Raw genomic sequence first — 22,304 nt, 5'->3', positions numbered from 1 at the left:
CAAAAGTTTACACATTTTCCTTCTATTTTGGATTCTTTAAGAAAGATGGTTTTTAAAAATATGCTTTAAAAGCTTTTAGTAAAAACTATGAAGTGTAAACTTTAAAAGTTGAGTTTCTCTATAAAATATATTTTCAAGCAAGATATATATGTATGAGACTCGTGTTATTATTCATATATCATCTATTTGCTTGTGGTTAGGTATCAAAATTATCTTACATCCAATGTTTGTGATATAGAATGTGTTTCCATATATGTTTCCAAAGAGTATGTTGAGTATCATTTTTTCTAAAAAAATAATAATGACAATGACATACTAGAATTATAGAATCCTCCTTGAGAAATCTGGGTACCTATAAGAAAATATCTTAAGAGTGATTATAGTATTTCCCAAATGGAGGTTTATAAAAAGCCGGGGGAACTTTATTTCCAATACAAGCTGTCATTCAGATGTGTAGTCACAATGGTATGCCTAATATTTCACTCCTGAATTGAGCTCACCCCACCATCATGGCCAAAGGCAAAGCACCTAGAGGCCTCTGCATGAAGGCCAGACCTTTTCCTCTATAAGCTTACCACCTGGCCAGCGCCGCGGCTCAATAGGCTAATCGTCCGCCTTGTGGCTCCGGCACACCGGGTTCTAGTCCCAGTCGGGGCACCGGATTCTGTCCCGGTTGCCCCTCTTCCAGTCCAGCTCTCTGCTGTGGCCAGGGAGTGCAGTGGAGGATGGCCCAAGCGCTTGGGCCCTGCACCCCATGGGAGACCAGGATAAGTACTTGGCTCCTGCCATCGGATCAGCCGCGGCAGCCATTGGAGGGTGAACCAACGGCAAAAGGAAAACATTTCTCTCTGTCTCTCTCTCTCTCTCACTGTCCACTCTGCCTGTCAAAAAAAAAAAGCTTACCACCTGGCAGGTAGTCAGCCAGACTGTCCGATTTGCACCCAAGTCCTGAGAGGTGTTCCTATTCTGTCCTGAAGTTTTCTGGAGCCAGTCCTCTTGTGACTGACAGTTACATAGTGTGCACACGGTATTTGAATATCTGTCTGGAAACAAAGTAGGAGAGGTAAGTCATTTTTTCCCTCTGCTGTTTGGAAAGTTTCGAGTTTATGTAGATTATCTGTATTTATGTTTTAATAATTTTCTTAGCTATTAATTGCTACTTACAGTCCACTTAACGGTACTCTGGAGACAACACGTCCTTCAAAACTTACTGCACTTGCTTGGCGTAATATTCACTTCCAAGTGAATTTGTGCTTTAGCCAGAATTGAATATTGTTGTTTTTGCTGAACAACTTGAGATAACTTCAGTTACATCACTAGCTGTGAAAGTCTATTTCCCTGGACATGTGTGGGGTGAGTGGGAGAAACAAACTTGCACAAATTTAGCCAGCAATAACAGGTCAAAACAGTTCTCTTGGAAAAGGGTCATGAATTTTTAATAGAAACAGCTAGAATCTCATCTTAATAAGAGCCTTAGATTTTTTAGGAATGGTATGAGAAGCATCCTACTGAAAACTAGCATGCACCACAAGCCACAATGAACCTAATTGATCTGTCTCAGAAAGATGAAAGACACCTGAGAGTTTTTAATTTCTTCTGTCACTTTCTCATTTATTTTAAGAATGTTATTTATGAGTTTTGATTAAAACTGGGCTGTTATTTTCTCAAAGACACTCTTATCTGAAAATGCTGACTATTTTTAATTAGGGCATTGACTTTTTGACAACACGGTTATCTGAAAGATACGTATTGAAAACAAGAGCATAGGACATGGAGCTTCTGGAATGAGAATTGTATAAGCCACCCACATCTACAAAGTGATACTTTATCCTCTATCCATGGTTTTTGGGGTTATAAAAGCCCAAGATGAGAGTCTAGAGCAGCTCAGCTGAATCTTCCTAGTTCTTTCTGCCAAACGCATTAACTAAACAAATCACTTGCCTTTTTTTGTTGTTGTTCCTTTTATTGATAATGTTTGGACAAATCTGTTTCCACACTAAGGATGTAATGAGCCTGTGAATGTTGCCTGAGGAATACTGTTATAAACAAAAGTGAACTCAAATGCACAAGGGGATAGGCATTTGGCTTACGAGTTAAGATGCCCAAGTCTTGAACTGGAATACCTGGGCTCAATACCTCACTCCAGCCTCCTGATAATGCAGACTCCTGGAGCAGCAGTGGTGGCTCAAGTAACTGGGTCGTTGCCACCCACACCTGAGACCTGCATTCGGTTCCCAGCTCCTGGTTTATGCCTGGCTGAGCTTTGACTGTGGCAGACATTTGGGGAGTAAACCGGCAGACTGGAGCTGTGTGTATGTTTGTGTGTGTGTCTTTGCATCTCAGATCAATACCTATGAAAAATACATAAGCATGAAAAAATATGGGGGAGGGAATAATTTCTATTTGCTTCTTAGTCATCAACTTTCATATACAGATTGACTACCTCTTTTCCAAAATGCTTGGGATCAGAGGTGTTTAGGACTTATTCAGATTTTGGAAAACACACACACACACACACACACACACACACATATATATAATACATAATTAGGTATCTTGGAGATGAGACCCATGTCCAAGTGCAGAATTCATTTATGTTTCAAACATAACATACACGTAGCCTGAAGGTAATTTTATACGATGTTTATAGTGCGCCTGTGTTTTTGCTGGTAGCCATCACATAAGGTCAGGTGTGGAATTTTCTAGTTGTGTTGTCATGTTGGTGCTCAGAACGTTATGGCTTTTGGAGCATTTTGGATTTGGACTTTCTGGATTAGTGATACTCAGCCTGCAATAAGCAAACCCTCTGTGGACTTACTATCTCAAGACAGACAGAATGACTCACCTGCGAAACAAGAGGAGGATGGGACAGCAGGGTTCCCGAGTGCTCAGGAGCTGATCCTTGACTTTAGGTGTCCTTTGTCTGCAAAATGAAAAAGTGATAATTATATAGCTGCTGCTTCATGGAGACTGTTGACAAAATCATTAGTATTAAAGTACATGGAAGTGTTTTTGGGAGATTGAAAACACAATACCTATTCAGAAAATGTGTAACAGCACAGTGTTAGTGTCTGGTCAGTAGGAAACAGTAGAGTCCACTAGGGATTGATAGGGAGTTGGAGTTGTGAGATTAATGACTCAGACCACCAAGGTTCTGTAGACTCCAGGCCTGCATCAGTGGTCAAACTCAGAACAAGTATCAGGCCGGGGACCAGGCAGCAGACCTATGGGTATGGAAGACAAACAGGAGCAAAATGGACAAAGAGAGGAGTCCAAAGTTCTGGTGAGCTACTCCACAAATAAAGACTCAAGAGATAAAGGCTTGATGGGCAGCTTAGAAGCCTGAAGGAGATCTGCAGTGCCACCCATATCTATATTGAGGCAGTGCTGGCCTGTGTCCCACAAGCTGGTTCTCAGCTGACTCTGAGGGCAGCACAAATCTCGCAGTGGCTGCCTTGGCAGTGATGTGTCCTCTGCTCGCTATCTGGCTTCTCCTACAATCCGGGATGCTCTGAGTAGGTTGCCTTCATCAAGTTCTTTGAATGCCCCAGGCACTTGCTCACTTGAGGGTCTTCATTTTTGAATTCCCTCAGCTCTTTCTATGGCCTTTACCTTCATGTCCACTTGGGGCAGATGTTATCTCCTAAGAGAGGCTCTCCCTTCTCACCCATCTAATGTGGCCCTCTGCTCCTCTGTGTTTTCTTAATTGAGTTATCACAAACTGGAATCCTACCTTATGTTTGTTTATTGTCTCAGTCTCACCCCCTACAGGATAAAATAGCTCATTGAGATTAGCACACAATGCCTGCCTTAACAGACTGGTCTTCAGTACCTGGAGCAATCCTTGGGCACAATGTATGCTCTAAGATATATATATATATACATACATATATAAATGTGTTGAATTAATGAAAAAGAAAACTAAGGAATTAGAATGCAGATGAAAAGTCAGCTCCTGACAGATGAGAGTAGGGAGGGCATTCTGCAAATGTGGTGTTTGATTAACAGTCATGTAGAGGCAAGAAGTATATTCTGGAAAAATCTCAAGTAAAAAATGATTTAAATGCATGTTTATTCTCTGCATTTCAAAATTTGGAAGAAAACCAGGTTAATTGAGCTCTGTATGTTTAAAATGCCTGTTTATTATTGTTATTATTAATTATTATAGAAAACTTGGATCAGATTAAAACAACAGGAAGCGGGTTTTTATTTTTAATTAGCCCAATTCAAGCCATAACCTTATCAGCAACAAAGGCTTTTCTTTACTCCATGATTCATAAATTTGCTGATGTTTGGGTCATTTCATTTGTTAAATGGTGGTAGAAAAGGAAGTTGAAAATTTTAAGGTAGTGTTAGCTAGCAAACGTATCCAGCCAAGCCTTTGTAAATTAATTATGAGTGATTTTTGAGGCATTTCAAGAAATATATAGTATCTGAGACCTCACAGAGGAGATCCTGAATTTATATAAATGAAATATGTATTTCAACTTAGTTTGCCACTGCAGAAAATGAAGACTCCTTTGAGGTTCGGAAAATCAGCATATATATCAGTTCTACACTTTTACCTTTAATGCTATCTAAGAGTGAGTGTAGTGATTGTACATTGATCTTTTGAAATAATAAAGGTACTTTCCATAGTTCCTTACTAGTCAGCTCTTGCTTTTGTTCTCACCCACTTTCAAATAAATCCAGACCAGCAAATGAGACGGTGATTGCATTTTCAGGAGGCTGCACCAAAAGGAGCACTCCATTCCTTCATCCATGGCGAAGCTCCAGATTGCCACTTCGATATTGTTTTCTTTGTCACTGGAACAAATTTATGTTGCATCTTTTCTCTTTACCTTATTTACTCCAGACTAATTCCCAAGAATTGTGGTGTTGAAAATAATCTGCGACTACAGTGGAGTGCTATGCTATTTTAACCATCTAAATATACTGCATATGAGTTTGGCTTCGAATTGAACAAACACAATTAAATATGATGGCAGGGACAGCCGAAGGGGTGGTGGTGGCAGATTTCTGGCTTTCACTTTGGGGCCTTTCCAGGTGGACAATAACCATACATCTGAGAGGTAACAGAGATTAGAAAACATGTTTTAAAAGAGCTGCTGATCTGTGGAGTTGATTGTTTGCTTTTAACGACAGTAATTATCAAAGTACCTTTACTTTATATCAGATCAGAGCGTGTGCCCTGTGGCGTGTGGAGAGTAGGAAATATTGTCTCTGGCCTCCAACCATACATACTGCACTCTCAGATGACCATTCTCACTCAGGCAGTGCTACTATTAGTGCAAGGTTTATACTTGCTCATAGCAATAAATTCCTTGTGCAGCAGCAAAAAGCCTGAATAGAGAGAGGTGGGCTTAAGATAAAGGGGAAGCCTCTTTTAGGAATGCACACCTCTAAGTCATTTCCATTTCATCTATTACATATGCTGTGGCATTCAAATGTGTGGGTTTTTTATTATTAATTTCAGCTCCCTGGAAAATCCTTTTCTTCCCATTGTCATGAAAAGGTCTCCAGATCAATGACTCTCTCTCCTCCATCACTCTGTCTTCTCAAACAGGAAAAGGATTCCCTCCATCCTGAAATCTGGCAGCAGCATAGCTTTAACACTGAGATTGCTTGGTGTGTATTTAGGATGTATAAATTTAACACTCCAATCCTTGGAATTTCTAGAACTAAGGGATTTGGTGAACCTAGAAATTCATCAACATGTTCAAGGGTACTAAACACAGTTCATGGGAAATGGAATTAAAAAATCAGTTTGTTTTGGCTGGGACTGTGGCTCACCTGGCTAATCCTCCACCTGTGGCGCTGGGACCCCGGGTTCTAGTCCCAGTCGGGGCACCGGATTCTGTTCCAGTTGCTCCTCTTCCAGTCCAGCTCTCTGCTGTGGCCCAGGAGGGCAGTGGAGGATGGCCCAAGTGCTTGGGCCCTGCACCCGCATGGGAGACCAGGAGGAAACACCTGGCTCCTGGCTTTGGACCGGTGCAGCGCGCCAGCTGTAGCGGCCATTTGGGGGGTGAACCAACAGAAAAGGAAGACCTCTCTCTCTCTCTCTCTCTCTCTCTCACTGTCTAACTCTGCCTGTCAAAAAAATAAAAAAATCAGTTTGTTTTGATGCCAAGAAGTTTTGAAAGCCATGCATAGTTTTAACATAGCATGCATTTTGGTTCCTGATGGCTAACTTGTGTTTGTCTGTCATCTTTTATGGTGTATTATTCCTTCAACAAACATCTACTGGATTAAAGGCATTTATTCAGGAGAACAGTTTACCAAGGAATATTGTCTACTTCTTAGAGCTCTTTGGTGCTATTCCACACAATTTTTAACCCATTTTTGAATTTTCACTTTGGATGTTTCCCCTCTTCTAATGATTATATCCCTCTCAGCAATTGATCTGCCACCAACTACTTCACCAGGAAGAGTAAAACCATCTAATGGGAATTTCCTTCCTCAATTCAACATTGGTTCTGTCATCTCCAAGCCTTTGCTTCTTGTCTCTAGCCTTGGAGGAAGAGGTAGGTAGACTATTTAGGTTGTGGAGGACTAAGGAGTTCGTACTTTAATAAGGGGTTCATCAAAGTCTTTGAGCAAAGGAGTGACAAGAACAGAGAGCTACCTTGGGCTATTAGTAGCACCAAGGGCGAAAGGGCAGGATAACTGCAAGAGGGAATGGCTATATTAGAGACTGTGATTAGGGAAGGAGGGAGAGTCTATACACCCCAGATGAAAAGGCATTTCTAGGACGGGCATTTGGCCTCATGATTAAGATGCTGCTTGGGATGTGCGTATCCAATATCAGTGTCTGAGTTCATATCCTACCCCTGCTCCCAATTCCAGCTTCCTGCCAATGTGCACCCATGCCAATGTGAGTATACAGCAGGTGATTGTGTAGGAGGCAGCAGGTGATGTTCTACTTATTTGAGACCCTGCCACCCATGTGGAAGACCCCCAACAAGTTCTTGGCTCCCCACTTCAGGTTGGCCCAGCCCTAGCCATTGTGGGCATTTGGGGAGTCAACCAGCAGATGGGAGCTCTTTGTCTCTCAATTAAATAAATAGATATTTTTAAACTAAAAACAAGGTAGAGAGGTACTGTGCTTCAGAGTGAGTATTTCAGTCCCTGTCATCCAAGAAGCAGCTGCCAAGAGATTAGAGAGACACAAAGATTTTGGGGAGAAATGCATATGAAGGAAAAAGGGAAGAAGTATGTGTAGGCAGGGAAGACCTTTAGGCCAAGTTGCTCCTGTGATACCTGGGAAAGGAGAGGAGCAAGAAGAAGAATTGAGTAGGAAGAGTCTCGGCAGGAAGGTGGTGCTAAGAAAGTTTTGACAAGGCCAAGATGGAACTCCTTGAGCTAAAGCACCTACTACAAGAATGAACTGGCACCGGTACCTCCACCACGCTCAGATACTGGCTGAGAACAGCGCTTGAGAGTAGTAGAGTCTGGGCACAAATGACTTGGTAGACACTGAGGAATGGACTGCTGGGCCCAGCAGTCAACTCTGCTAACTGTAGGAGACAACTGGAATGGTGGTTTTTCATGGCTACCACAGCAGGGATGGACAGACTTAATCTCTTCTCTATGGAGAGATTATATGGGTATACATTATATAAGTTAACAGGAATGCAATGTAAGAGAAAGTCTCCATTACTATAGTGAGGTAGAAAACACAACCTAAATCCGGATGTTAAATGCTATTGACAGAAATGCAGAATTGGCAACATTATGATGAAAAGAAGGTATAATAATTTTCTCAAAAGCAGCCATGGGAGAATATTTTGCTTGTCAAATTAGACCAAAATTTACTTTGTAATGAATTTTCTTCTACCTAATTATGCATTCACATACTGGCACTTTTGGTTTCTTGTGATGGATCAAAAGCTATTTAAAAACTTGCTTGTACAGAATACATTCTTTTTTTTTTTTTTTTCCTGTGACTATTCTGTAAGTCTTTCCCTGTCAAATGTTATTCAGACCCCAAAGTCTTGGTGATGTTTTTCTTAAAAAAAAAAAAAATCAGCATAAGTTCCACCAGGAGTCTTGGGCCCATTCATTTAGTTTGACTGCAGATGACAAAAACATTAACTGCTCTAAGGCTTATTGATTATCACTGGATATCCTAGTTTGCTTATGTCACTACATCAACATAGGAGAGAAAATTATCACTGGGAAGATATTTTTACTTTGACAATTATGAGAAAAGTTTAAATGTCTACTAAATATAATTAAATAGTATGATCACAAGTCTGAGCAACAGCTCATAATATTGCTCACTATTTGTATAAACATTTATATTTTACAAATATAAATTTATATATTAATATTATAGATATTTATTACATTTATAATGTTAATATTATCAATATTTTGTGAAATGCATTATGTGAAATTAATTAGGATGCCTGTGGTGCTTTCTTGTACTGTAAGGGAAGCACTCAGCTTTATGTACCCTGGGGATATAGATCTTTTAGAATATTTTTATCAATATAATTTGAAATGTATTTTGTAATAATTTTTTAAAGATTTATTTATTTATTTGAATGAGTTAAATAGAGGGAGAGACAGCTAGAGAGATCTTCTATCTGCTGGTTCACTCCCCAGATGGCTGCAACAGTCAGGGTTAAGCCAGGCTGAAGCCAGAAGCTGGGAACTCCATCCTAGTCTCCTATGTGGGTCAAGGGGCCCAAACAGTTGGGCCATCTTCCACTTCTTTCCCAGGTGCATTAGCAGGGACCTGGATGAGAAGTGGAGCATCCAGGAGATGAACCGGCCCCCATATGGGGTACCAGAGTCACAGGTGGCAGCTTAACCTGCTCTACCACAACACTGGCCTCTTGTAATAAATTATAATCAATATGTATGCATGTGTTATTTCAAACACATCTACTGCTTTCCCAGATGCATTAGCAAGAAACTGCATTGGAAGAAGACAGCCAAGACTTGAACTGGCACTCTGCTATGGGATGCTAACATCTTAAGCAGTGGCTTAACCCACTGTACCCCAATGCTGGCACCTAAAATTATAGAATTGATTCCTTGAAATGCAAAATGCAGATTTTAACTTGTAGAACCCTCCCCTCTGTCTTCCCCTTAATAAAAATACCAATACTAATAAAAATTTTAATTTTAGTTTTCTATTTGTACCTTTAGGTAGTGTATTATAACTTCTATTCAAATCATTTTTGTTTATATATCACTTTTCAAAAATTATATTACGTTACATTCACTCTTCTTGGTATACAGTACAGAGTCATGGCAAATATGTATGGTTGTTTAATTACCATCACAATCAGGGACACACATTTGTCACAGCAGTTAAGATGCTGCCTGAAATGTTTGCTTCCCATATCAGAATACCTGGGTCCAAGTACCAGCTCTGCTCCTGATTTCCAGGTTCCTACTAGTGTGGACACTGGGAGGCAGCAGGTGATGGCTCAATGAGTTGAACTCCTTCTACTGCTGTGGAAGTTAAGTATTGAATTTCTGACTTCTGGCTCTGGCCTGGCCAGATCCTAGCTTTTGTGTGCATTTAGTCAGTGAACCAGTGGGTGGATGGGAGATGTCTCTCACCATATCTGTCTGTTTCTCTGCATTTCAAATAAATAAACAGGCTAAATATTCATTACAATCAAAATATAGACAGTTTTATCACTCCCAACGAATTCCTGTGAGCTGACCCCTTGTAGTTGTTCCTACCCGCATGCCCAGCCCTGGTGACCATTGATCTGTTTTCTGTCTTTGTAGTTCTGTTCTTTCATATCAATGGATTTCTCCCCCACCCCCTTTTTCCTTGTACGATAGTAATCCGCTATATGGATGTGCCTTAGATTATTGATCCATTCACTTTTTAAAGGATCTTTAGGTTGTTTCCAGTATTTGGTGATTGCCAATGAAGCCTCTGTAATGGTTGTGCAGGGACATAATATTGAGGAGGGGAATGCTGGGCTGGAATGTACATTCTTGTCTGTCTTTACAAAGAAATGATGGTTTCCTGGGTTTTGTGCTGCTGAGAAATCAGATGCGACACTGATTCTTCTTCCCCACCATCTCCCACAAGACTCTTAGTAACTTTTTCTGCCTGGCTGATTTGAAATGAAGTTGTGTTTATATTTGAGTCTTTGGTTTCTCTGGGCACCGAGTAGGTCCTGTCAATATTGTGATTTTCTTCATATTCTGGATTTTTCCCTGTTACTTTCCAAGTTCTCAGTTTTATCTGCCTCCCTTTCTGAAATGCTTTTGACAGATGTTCTGACTTCTTCCTCCCATAGAATTGGCGAACGTCCTCTTAGCCTCGGTCTTCCATTCTCGCTCTCTCTACCTGCTTCCCAACTCTTTGTCATCAGCTACCTCATTCACTTACATGGATGACTCTGAGTGAATGTCTCAGGTATTGAAATCAAATGTCTTCAGAGGCTGGGAAAATAGTATAAACACGTGAAGGTATAATGCACCAAGTGGAGGTGATGCCTGCTGTCTTAGGCCACTTTATGTTGCTGCAGTAGAATACCTGAGGCAGAGATTTATTTGGTTCATGATTCAGGAGGCTGGAAAGTCCAAACAGCCTGGTGCCAGTATCCTGACAAGTGCTCCCAGGTCGTATCACAGCACAATGAAGAAGCAGAAAAGGAAAATGTACACTTGCAGAAGGGCCAGACACATGGGGTGGCCTCTCTCTTGACAACCTGCACTTGCAAGAACTAACCCAGTCCTACAAGAGCTACATTAATCTCTTCTGTGGGTGGTACAGCATGACCCAACCAGTTCCCATTAAGTCCTAGCTCTTAAAGACCCACCATCTCTCAGTACCATTTCATTGATGCACATGAACCTTGGGGAGTCCCTTCCTTAAACCACACCCAAACCATAGAGCAGGATTAGGTAAAAGTACTCAAATTCTATTTTAAAAAGTATTATGCTAGCTAAATAGTGCGTGTCATCAGAATGTATTAGACCCACCAATATGAAATTGTAAATTTATGCCCCTGAATCTCTGTCTGTACCTCCAGTCCTAATTGTTCAGTATGACCTCAGATCCCATTTTTCTGATTTTTTCACTATAATAATATTTTAGTGTTATCACTCATCTCATTTTGAAGTCCTAACATCATAACTATCTCCAACCTGAAAACTTTTTTTTCTCTTTAGAGTTATGCGATTTATATTCTTGGTGCTAACATTTTTCTGGCCCCAGCCTAGCCTACTATGCAAAGTTTCTATGTCCTCCTATCTCTATTCTTTTAGATGACAAATGCTCCCAAGCATTCCTTATAAGCATTCTTACACGCATTCTTCCCTTCTGTGCTTCCACTATCAAATCCAGTGCCCTCACCCACTCATGCCTAGATACCCCGTCTTTTTCTACCCTCCACTTCTCTCATCTGTTTATCTGTGCTAGATTAATGTGGCTTCTCACCCCAAACTTTTCCATGCTTGTGAAATCGATTAAAAACAACATTCAGTAACATTTAAAGCAAAGACATTATGGCGTTTTAATCTTCCTAATCCTGTAGCTGTGAATCAGCTGTCCGTTTCTCCTGAATTGCTTCGTGTGTAACCAGCACACACTTTCTTCTCCCACAGCCACAGGACAGGGTTGCGGAAGGGGTGATCCTCAGTGCCAACTGTGGGTCTACACCGTCCACAAAACTATTTTTGTCATTCTTCTATGTGAAGACATAGTTTTAGCAGTTAATGGCTTAGTGTAATACAACGTTAACAGAACACAATTCACCCAGCCATTCTTTGAGTACTATACATTTAGGCTGCTTCTAGATTTGTGCTTTGTTTGGCTTTTGTAGATCACACTGTCATGAATCTGTAGATTTCTGATGCCAATAGAATGAAGGGGAAACATAAAAGAATACAGGCAAATTTTTTACAGATTAACATATGCAAAGTGATATGGGCAGGAGTGAAATACAGGGGATTTCAAAAAGTCTGTGGAAACATGGAATTTTAAGGTAAATTTATTTTGGTGTCAAAATGGTTAAAATTCATGCATGGTTTTTCATGGTATGGATTTTCCTTGAACTTTTTGAAGATCTCTTGTGTGCATTGATTTCAAGAGGGGTTTTTTGTTGTTTTTTATTATTTTTGTTTTTTTTTTTTAATTTTTAATTTTTTTGCAGGGCGGGCATTGTGTCGTGGCAGGTAAGCATCCCATATGGACGTCAGTTCGTGTCACAACTACTCCATTTCTAATCCAGCTACCTGCTAATGGCTTGCCAAAAGCAGAAGAAGATGGCTCAAGTGTTTGGACCTCTGCCACTCCTGGCTCCTGGTTTCAGCCTGGTCCTGTCCTAGCCATTGCAACCACCTGGGGAGTAAACCATTGAATGGAAGATCTCTATCTCTCCCTCTCTGTAATTCTGACTTTCATATAAATAAATAAATAATTTTAGACAGTTTTTTGCATACAAGTAAACTTATCTTTTAATTCTATCTTTACATGATATATATATATATATATATTTGACAGGCAGAGTTAGACAGTGAGAGAGAGAGAGACAGAGAGAAAGGTCTTCCTTCCGTTGGTTCACCCCCTTAATGGCCACTATGGCCGGTACGTTATGGCCGGCGTGCTGTGCCGATCCGAAGCCAAGAGCCAGGTGCTTCTTCCTGATCTCCCATGCGGGTGCAGGGCCCAAGCACTTGGGCCATCCTCCATTGCCCTCCCGGGCCACAGCAGAGAGCTGGACTGGAAGAGGAACAACCAGGACTAGAACCCGGAACCCATATGGGATGCCGGCACCGCAGGTGGAGGATTAACCAAGTGAGCCATGGTGTGGGTCCCTCTTTACATGATATTTTTGAAAAACTATCACATGGAGATTTGTGGATATGTTTTTATTTCTTTTTTTTAATTTATTTATTTGAAAGGGCACACAGGGAGAGGAGAGGCAGAGAGAAAGAGAAAGGTCTTTCATCTGATGGTTGACTCCCCAATTGGCTGCAATAGCAAGAGCTGTTCCGATCCAAAACCAGGAGCCAGAAGCCAGAAGCTTCTTCCTGGTCTCCCATGTGGGTGCAAGGGCCCAAGGACTTGGCTCATCTTCCACTGCTTTCCCAGGCCATAGTGGAGAGCTGGATTGGAAGTGGAGCATCCGGGTCTTGAACCAGCGCCTGTATGGGATGCTGGTGCCTCAGGCCAGGGTATTAACCCACTGTGCCACAGCGCCGGCCCCTGTGAATATGTTTTTCTTGTGCCACTCTTATACTTTAAAATTTCCAGTCATTTCACATTGCCTATTGTACTAAACCCAGACTCCTCAACCCCAGTTTCAAGGTACCCTTCATCTGGTCCTCATGTTTACCAAATGTTTCCTCTATTATGAAGCCACCATTCTTTTGCCCATGAGGGAGTACACCAAATTCTTTCCTCACCATTTTCTCTAAGCTTCCTTTACTTGCATACATAATGAGAATAATAGTAGCAACTAACCCAATGAGTGGCTGGGAAAATTAAACACTTTACCTCCAGTAAGCACTTAGCACAAAGCCTGGAACATAGGAAATATTCTATAAATGTTGGTTATAATTATTTCCTTTTCTTTGGGAAGCCCAGAGCAAGTTATAATGGTAATCATGGGACCAGGAACAAACAAATAAGGCATAGCCCAAGCTTTTAGGCAATTGCAAAATGGGAAAGAGGATGAGGAAGCACAAGAAAGAAAGGAGATACTCACAGCATCATTTATTAGGTGATGGCTGTATGATGCCTGTCTGGGTTCAAGGCAGGTGTGAGATCAGAAATCTGATACTGGCTATTCATGAGGCAAAAGCAGGGAAGTGTGGCCACAGAGGGCCAGTATGTGACAGTCATTCCATGACCTACTGTGGACCAGCTCCTGCTTTCGGCTGTGTTCTTTTTAATGAGCTCAAGACAATTTAAGGAATCAGTCCCTCTCAAGTATTGAAAATAGTTCATGGGTTCCACCCTCCCTACCCCAGCGGTGGATTTGGAGTCACTGAGAAACCAGAACTTAGACCTGAGATCTGAGTACCGAGCGCCGGCATCCGGGATGAAGCTTACCCAGGCATCTGCCCTCAGAGACAGGGGTTAGTCATCATTGCCTTACTAGGACCGAGGTTCGCCTCAGCTAGGAGACGGCATCGTGGCTACAGATGCAGAGAAGGCTGCAGCTAAAGTAGGAGAGGGACTATCTGGAATTTAAGCGCTTCCTGGTATCTACTAATGAGAGCTTCATGTTAATGACTCCTCCACCTTTGTCTGGGTTTATCCCCTGTGTTTCCCTTGGCTGTCATCCCTCCAACTGTGCCCTTCCAAGACCACCTCAGGGCCACCATCGGCACTCCTTTCCCATCCGATAGTTCTCAAAAATCTCCCATCTTCCAAGTCCCCAGGGCGTTTATAAGCTACTTTTTGCGTGTTAATTTATTCAGCATGAGTTACCTTGTGCTGGCCTCCGATGTCGTGGGCAACTCTAAGCTCCTGAAGAACCAGGATCTGGGCTCTCCCTGCTTGTGACCCGCACTATGAAGGACAGTGGTGAAAGCATGGGACACCTAGTCTGTGCTTTTTGGCTTCCCATCTCAGCGTGTTGTTTCGGAATCACTGTCTTTTGTGAATTGAACTTTCTAGCCTAAGGAAAGGATCACCAAGAGACAGACTTTTATAAATTATTAAAAACTTTAGGCCGGCTCCACGGCTCACTAGGCTAATCCTCTGCCTGCGGCGCCGGCACACCGGGTTCTAGTCCCCGTTGGGGCGCCATATTCTGTCCCGGTTGCTCCTCTTCCAGTCCAGCTCTCTGCTGTGGCCCAGGAAGGCAGTGGAGGATGGCCCAGCTCCTTGTAGATCTCTTATTGTCAAATAATTGATTATTCTAGGTGACTGAATTAAACCTAGTAATGGAGTTCTAAGGTAAACACTTTGGTCTAGACCGGCCAGATCTGTAACAAAGTCAGGAACCTGATTAAGGCTTTGTTGTGTACCTATCTAGCTTGCCCACAAAGCTTATCTCATCCACATTATGTCTTTTCTGTATTTGTTTCTGTGTTTAGCCCAAGGCAGTGATAAACATCCACTTGTCCATTTCAGCCAGACACAGTTGCAAAGGGCTTGAAGATAGTCAAAACTCCTTTGAAGTAGAAAATTTTGTGTAAAGTACCATCCAGACTCTTTTAATTTTATTTTACAGAGAATCCATCTGTTAGTGAATGAAAGTAAAGTAATACATAACTCACAAAATAAACTGTGTTGATTATAGGAATACTTCCATCCCATTATTTAATCCAATGAGACTTTGAGTAAATAGATCTATGGCTGTTCATTCACTCATTCATCCCTCAAACATCCGCTAGGACTGCAGATAAAGAATTGAGCCAGTTACAGCTCTTGCTGTCAAGAAACTCAAAACCTAGTGGAGGAGATGGACTAAAACTCTGTGGATGCAGCTGTCATAGCGGTTCAAGCAAGTTACCACCGAAGTGCAGTGGGAGACTGCAGAGGAGGGAAAGCCAACTCTAACTGAATGCAGGAGTCAGATAGATACTTGGAGACGCTGATACCTGCACTGTTGCATCTACCAGGTAGCCAAGGTGAGAGGGCGACCAGCCAGAGTTCCACGTAAGGCAGAGAAGGTCTGTTGGGAGCTGGTTTACCTGGGCTTGAATCGTGGTGTCTCTTCACTGGCTTTTTCACTTTCAGTCAGTGCTACATGCGGTACACATGTGTGGTGAGCGAAGGTTAGACCACTTGGGACAATGTCAGATGCTGAACTGAGTGAGCGTGAGAGGAGGGGCGGGGGAGGGAGCAACTGTCTCATTTAGGCCTATAACTGGAGAACATTGAAAGCCTTACTGAATCTTTCTTCCAATCCTTAGCCTCATCTCACCCTGAAGGTTTTCAGGCATATGTAAGCAATTGCAGGGCCTATGTAATTCATAGATCAAATGGCCTTGTAGTCTGTCACTAACATTCTTTTTGCCTTATATTTATACAATTTGGATGGGATGTACCTTCGTGAGGGTACTCTTGGCACATAATTGATGGCTCTTAAGACAAGATGTGCTAGCTTAATACTGGCCTTGGTCAAATATGAGAGGCGGACCTGATTTGTCTTGCTTTTAATCTCTCCATGTTCTTGTGGCCTGTGGTGGAATTGTGCAATCCGGTCTTTAGTTCTTATGTCTTTAGTGCTTAAGTCTCTGAACAGCAAGTGTTACCTGCCAGCAGTGGGACAGCAATGCCTCCATGTCAGTGTTTTTATATTTGTTGCTCTGAACTGGCTGGCTTAAGACGGCCTCAAACTAAATTTATAGACCCTCAAGGGATTTCTAAGAAGGTGACTAAGTTTCGTAATTAATTGTTCATTTTTCTCTTTTAGCCTATATAATCTAATAAGAATTTTAGGACTGAAATTTGATTTCAGCAAAAGTATGTATATACAGATACTTGTTCGTAACAACTCTGAAAATGTGGATTATATGTGTGATTTTAATACATTCGTTGGAGATAATGTTGTTTTTCACAAAGAAAAAGCATCCATAATTTTGCTATGAGGAAGAATATTTTCTTCCTCTCACACATTTTATTTAATAATTTTACTTCTTTAAAAGCAAAATAGCATACAATTTGAAAATGAAATTTCCCCAAAGTGTTCAGTTTGCTAATATGTTTTTCATTTTCTTCATTATGCTATAGTGGAATGTTGCCATACTTTGAAATGTACAATTTATCTCCCAGGAGGCAGCAGATGGTATGACTAATCTGTCTTTTGGTGCAGGATTTATCATGAGAGATAGCATCTAGGACTGCCTGAGACAGAAGCCCTGCCCTCAAAGGGCGGAGTCTCTTGTCCTAATTGCATCTTTCCAACAGTTATATAAACTTTATTAATTTGTCATGAAAAAAAAAAGTCTGCAAAAACAAAAAGATTTTGAAACTTTTTAAAAAATTCCTCTGTCTTAGTTTATTTCCATTGTATTTTTTTTTTTTTTTGACAGGGAGAGTTAGACAGTGAGAGAGAGAGACAGAGAGAAAGGTCTTCCTTTTCCGTTGGTTCACCGCCCCCCCCAAAATGGCTGCTATAGCCAGTGCGCTGCGCCCATCCAAAGCCAGGAGCCAGGTGCTTTCTCCTGGTCTCCCATGCGGGTGCAGGGCCCAAGCACTTGGGCCATCCTCCACTGCCTTCCCGGGCCACAGCAGAGAGCTGGACTGGAAGAGGAGCAACTGGGACAGAATCCGGTGCCCCAACCGGGACTAGAACCCGGAGTACCGGTGCCGCAGGTGGAGGATTAGCCTAGTGAGCTGCAGCGCCCACCCAGTTACTGTTACTTTTTAAAATGTTACCGCGTGGGCCAGCACCATGGCTCATTTGGTTAATCCTCCGCCTGTGGCGCCGGAATCCCATATGAGCGCAATGTTCTAGTCCCAGTTGCTCCTCTTCCAGTCCAGCTCTCTGCTGTGGCCCGGGAAGGCAGTGGAGGATGGCCCAGGTGCTTGGGCCCTGCACCTATGTAGGAGACCAGGAGGAAGCACCTGGCTCCTGGCTTCAGATTGGCGTAGCTCCGGCCATAGCGGACATTTGGGGGGTGAATGAACGGAAGGAAGACCTTTCTCTCTGTCTCTATTTCTCTCTCTCTCACTGTCTAATTCTATCTGTCAAATAAAAATAAATAAATAAATAAACTGTTACCACATGACACTAATTTTCACTCAGTATTACAATCATTGATAGGGGGCCAGCACTGTGGCATAACAGATAAGGCCACCACCTGCCATGCTGGCATCCTGTATGGACACTGGTTTGGGTCCCAGCTGCTCCACTTCCAATCGAGCTCTCTGCTATGGCCTGGGAAAGCAGTAGAAGATGACCCAAGTCCTTGGGCCCCTACGGCCATGTGGGAGACCCGTAAAAGCTCCTGGTTCCTGGCTTCAGATGAGCCCATCTCCAGCCAGTGCGGACAATTAGGGAGTGAACCAGTGGATGGAAGACCTTTCTCTGCCTCTCCTTCTCTCTCTCTGTAACTCTATCTTTCCAATAAAATAAATCTTAAAAAAAATTACTTGGCCGGCGCCGCGGCTCAATAGGCTAATCCTCCACCTGTGGTGCCGGCACACTGGGTTCCAGTCCCGATTGGGGCACCGGATTCTGTTCCAGTTGCTCCTCTTCCAGTCCAGCTCTCTGCTGTCGCCCGGGAAGTGCAGTGGAGGATGGCCCAAGTGCTTGGGCCCTGCACCCGCATGGGAGACCAGGAGAAGCACCTGGCTCCTGGCTTCGGATCGGCGCAGCGTGTTGGCCACAGCGGCCATTGGGGGGTGAACCAATGGAAAAGGAAGACCTTTCTCTCTGTCTCTCTCTCTCACTGTCCACTCTGCCTGTCAAAAAAAATTATTGATACAACCATTTGAAAATGTGTTAATATGATCAAATACTTTGTGAATGCTTAAAAAGTTATTGTTGACATTGTTAAATTCTTGAAACAATCAATATTTTCACCAACTAAAATCAATCCTTCCAAATATCAGAATTACCAATTAAGTTTAGAAGATGAATCCAGGAGCCAGGTACAGCTTAGCCTGTCATGCCAGCATCCCATATGGGTACTGCTTCCAATCCTGGCTGCTCCGCTGCTGATCCAGCTCCTTGCTGATACACCTGGGAAAGCAATGGAGACTGGCCCAAGTCCTTGAACTCCTGCCACCCAAGTGCAGACCCGGATGGAATTCCAGCTGTTGCAGCTACTTGAGAAGTGAACCAGCAAGTAGAAGATCTCTCTCTCTCTCTCTCGTTGTGCGTGTGTCTCTGTCTCTTTTAACTCTTCCTTTTAAATAAATAAATCTTTTCAAAATGATTAGTAGATGGCTAAATATTTTTCATCTCATGATTCTTAGTCACACATCAGATAGGATATTCGAAAAATAGCCATGATCATGATGATAATGAATTATCTTTAGATTGTGCTGTGATAAAAATAAAGGGAAATATTCCTTTGAATAGACTTGGCTTAACAATTTCCCAATTGGATTAAGCATTTTTAGATAATTAAAGCTAAATTACTGTGTCATCACAAACTAGAACCTTTCTATTGAAAATGGAGGTTCTTCAAAAAAGTTCTTGGAAAAATTGAATTAGAGAGTAAGTTCATTGTAGATCAAAAACTCTCGAAACTCATGCCTGTGAGGAATCTTCACAAGGTCATGGAAAATGCATATTATGAAAAAAAGAATATGCATGAATTTCAAAAACCTTTACACAAAAATAAACTTATCTTCTAATTTCATCTTTCCATAAACTTTTTGAAGCCCACTAATGACAGATCCATGTAGCAAAAGAGCTGCGTTGTAGAAGTCTACACAGAGAATTCAGAATTATCCCCCTAGAAGTTGACGCTATGAAACATGTCATTGAGGAAGGCTTTTCTTATGTTACTCTTTGGATTGGCAGGTTATGACAAAACTACATTCATGTTACTTGAATACATCTTTTGTCTAGTTTTACATGCTTCTTGACTTGTCAAGAAAATGACATATTGAGGTTTTCATTAGCTTTAACCAGGTGTGATTTTCTTATGGAAGACACCTCGGCAGGACTGCAGTTTAAGGCGCATAAACCAGTGAAGCTGGAAAAGGCCAGAGCCCTTCTTCAGATGGTAGCAATGAGTTGAAAGACTCATTAATCAACCGCAGAGTCCCAGGTGTGATGGCTTGCCTGCAAACTGCCAACAGACTGTGAAAGTCACATCCGACAGGCTAAATTGTCAAACTAGACCCATCCATAAACATTTTACTACTGCAAAATTCCAACTCTTTTGTCTTCGATATATGACTTCAAAATGTTAAATATCCTCTAGACTTTCTATGAAATGTCTATTTTGTTTCACAAAATTCAAATTTCTTGAAAAAGACTCAGATTTTGGCATTCTTTTATTTCCTAACAATGTTATTATTGCCTCTTCATATTATTTTAATTAGTTGTTCTCTTACACTATGGAAAACTTCACAGGGTAGAATTTGCCTATCTTCAAAGCCTTAGCAGTAGGGCAGAGCCACGTGAAAAAAAAAAAAAAAGATTATTTATTTTAAAGGCAGGGTGACAGAGAGGGAAGGAGTGACAGAGAGATCTTCCATCTGCTGGCTCACTCTCCAAATGCCTGCAACAGCCGGGACTGGACCATGTCAAAGCCAGGAGCCAGGAACTCCACCTGGATCCCACACATGGTGGGAGAAACCCAAGGCCATCATCCACTGCCTTCCCAGGTGCATAAGCAGGGAGTTGGATCAGAAGCACAGAGTAGCCAGTACTGGGACTGGTACTCTGATGTGGGATGTATACATCCCAAGTGGTTGCTTAACCCACTGTGCCACAATGCCCACCTCCCACAAACCTGCCTTTAACCTGTGTTAGCTTGAGCTGAACCTCTGAGAAGGATTTCATTCAGAAGGAAATGTCTGCTGATAAGTTTTACTGTAAATACTAAAAGCCTATAAACCATTTTAAAAGAAAGAAGAGGGGCCGGTGCTGTGGCGCAGTAGGTTAATCCTCCACCTGTGGTGCCGGCATCCCTTATGGGCACCGGTTCTAGTCCCGGCTGCTCCTCTTCTGATCCAGCTCTCTGCTATGGTCTGGGAAAACAGTAGAAGATGGCCCAAGTGCTTGGGCCCCTGCACCCACGTGGGAGATCTAGAGGAAGCTCCTGACTCCTGGCTTCAGATCGGCGTAGCTCCTGCCATTGCGGCCATTTGGGGAAGACCTTTCTCTTTGTCTCTTCCTCTCACTGTCTATAACTCTACCTCTCAAATAAATAAAATCTTTAAAAAAAATAATTTCACAAGTTGAAGTTGATTGTGTGGCTTTTAAAGCTTCTCTTTCCTTTATGCTCTCTAAGGAATCAAAATTCTTGTTTGGTCATAGTTTATTTTACCAGAATTTAGTGCATCACAAAAGAAGTTAAGCCTTAAGTTGGATCTCTTGTTTTGTCTGGAGTAAGTTCTTGAATGAGTCTGTAGTTTATGTTTTGGGGAGGATCTCAATGAAATTCAACAAAATATATGTGATAGTCTTAAATAACTCTGTTATTTCCAGATCTTCTGTCACCGTACTGTAACTTGTATTTTTATTTTATGCATATTGGAAGTTAATATACAACACTGAATAATTTATATATTTTTTCTCTTGTAGTTTCATCTTATATTAACTTTTTCAACTTTTATTCTTTCCTGCATTACTTACTGTTTTTCTTTTACTTTTTTATTTTTATATTTTAAATTTTTTGTTTCTAATTTATGCATAAAATTATATTAATCTCTGGGATACTATGTGATGCCTTGATCCATGAGTATATTATATAATGTTGAAATAAGAGGAATCACATCTGCCCCTCTTTTATCATCACTTTGTGGTGAAAATTTAAAAACACCTCTTCTAGCATTTTCAAAAATATACAGTATGTTGTTGTTAGCTATGATCACCCTAGTGTGCTAAAACTTCTTTCTCGTCTCTAAGTACAATGTAGTACCCATTAATCAACCTTTCCCCATCTCTCCCCTTGTATTAATTTTAATTAAATGGTTAAGTCTGAGAAGGGTTGGGTTAAGGTGAGTTGGGTAGTTATTTTCTCTTGCTGGTTTTTATCTGCCACATAAATCACATCCCAGCTGATACTTTTTTATGATGAAAGTTTTTATATAAGAAACATCTCCAAACCCTATTTAGTTGTCTAGATAGTTCACCTGATATTCAAATGCAATGAACACCAACTTTTTAAAAAAAGATTTCTTTGTTTATTTGAGAGGCAGGGCCAGCGCCGTGGCTCACCAGGCTAATCCTCTGCCTTCGGCACCGGCATACTGGGTTCTAGTCCCGGTCGGGGCACCGGATTCTGTCCCAGTTGCCCCTCTTCCAGGCCAGCTCTCTGCTGTCGCCCGGGAAGTGCAGTGGAGGATGGCCCAAGTGCTTGGGCCCTGCACCCCATGGGAGACCAGGAGAAGCACCTGGCTCCTGCCATCGGATCAGCACGGTGCGCCAGCTGCAGCGTGCTGGCCGCGGCGGCCATTGGAGGGTGAACCAACGGCAAAAGGAAGACCTTTCTGTCTCTCTCTCTCTCTCTCACTGTCCACTCTGCCTGTCCAAAAAAAAAAAAAAAGTATTTGAGAGGCCGAGAGAGAGAGAGAGAGATCTTACATCTATTAATTTACTTCCCAGATGGCCCCAATGGGTGGATTTACACCCATCTGAAGCCAGGAGCTTCCTCCAGGTCTCCCACGCAGGTGCAGGGTCCCAAGAACTTGGAACATATTCTACTGCTTTCCCAGGCCATAGCAGAGGGAT

General features: G+C 41.9%; 1 protein-coding gene across 18 annotated transcripts in view; it reads left to right on the top strand.

Moving 5' to 3' along the window:
* The window catches only part of KIAA0825 (KIAA0825 ortholog), a 448,051-nt gene that overhangs the window by 232,941 nt on the left and 192,806 nt on the right, over nt 1-22,304 (top strand). The window contains exon 22 of one of the 18 annotated variants that reach the window (XM_051853962.2): nt 12,138-12,387. The exons of 16 other annotated variants lie outside the window; for them this stretch is intronic. In XM_051853962.2, coding sequence (XP_051709922.2) covers nt 12,138-12,210 — 73 coding nt within the window. In that variant the 3' untranslated portion in view covers nt 12,211-12,387. Of the gene's footprint in view, nt 1-977; nt 12,105-12,137; nt 12,388-22,304 lie in introns of those variants that run through there. One more of the 18 variants, XM_070056460.1, reaches the window with a different exon arrangement.

Source organism: Oryctolagus cuniculus, chromosome 14 (assembly GCF_964237555.1).
Source record: "Oryctolagus cuniculus chromosome 14, mOryCun1.1, whole genome shotgun sequence".
Classification (NCBI taxonomy): Eukaryota; Metazoa; Chordata; class Mammalia; order Lagomorpha; family Leporidae; genus Oryctolagus; species Oryctolagus cuniculus.
The sequence above is the reverse complement of the archived record's forward strand: the minus strand, read 5'-3'. Positions and strand labels throughout refer to the sequence as shown.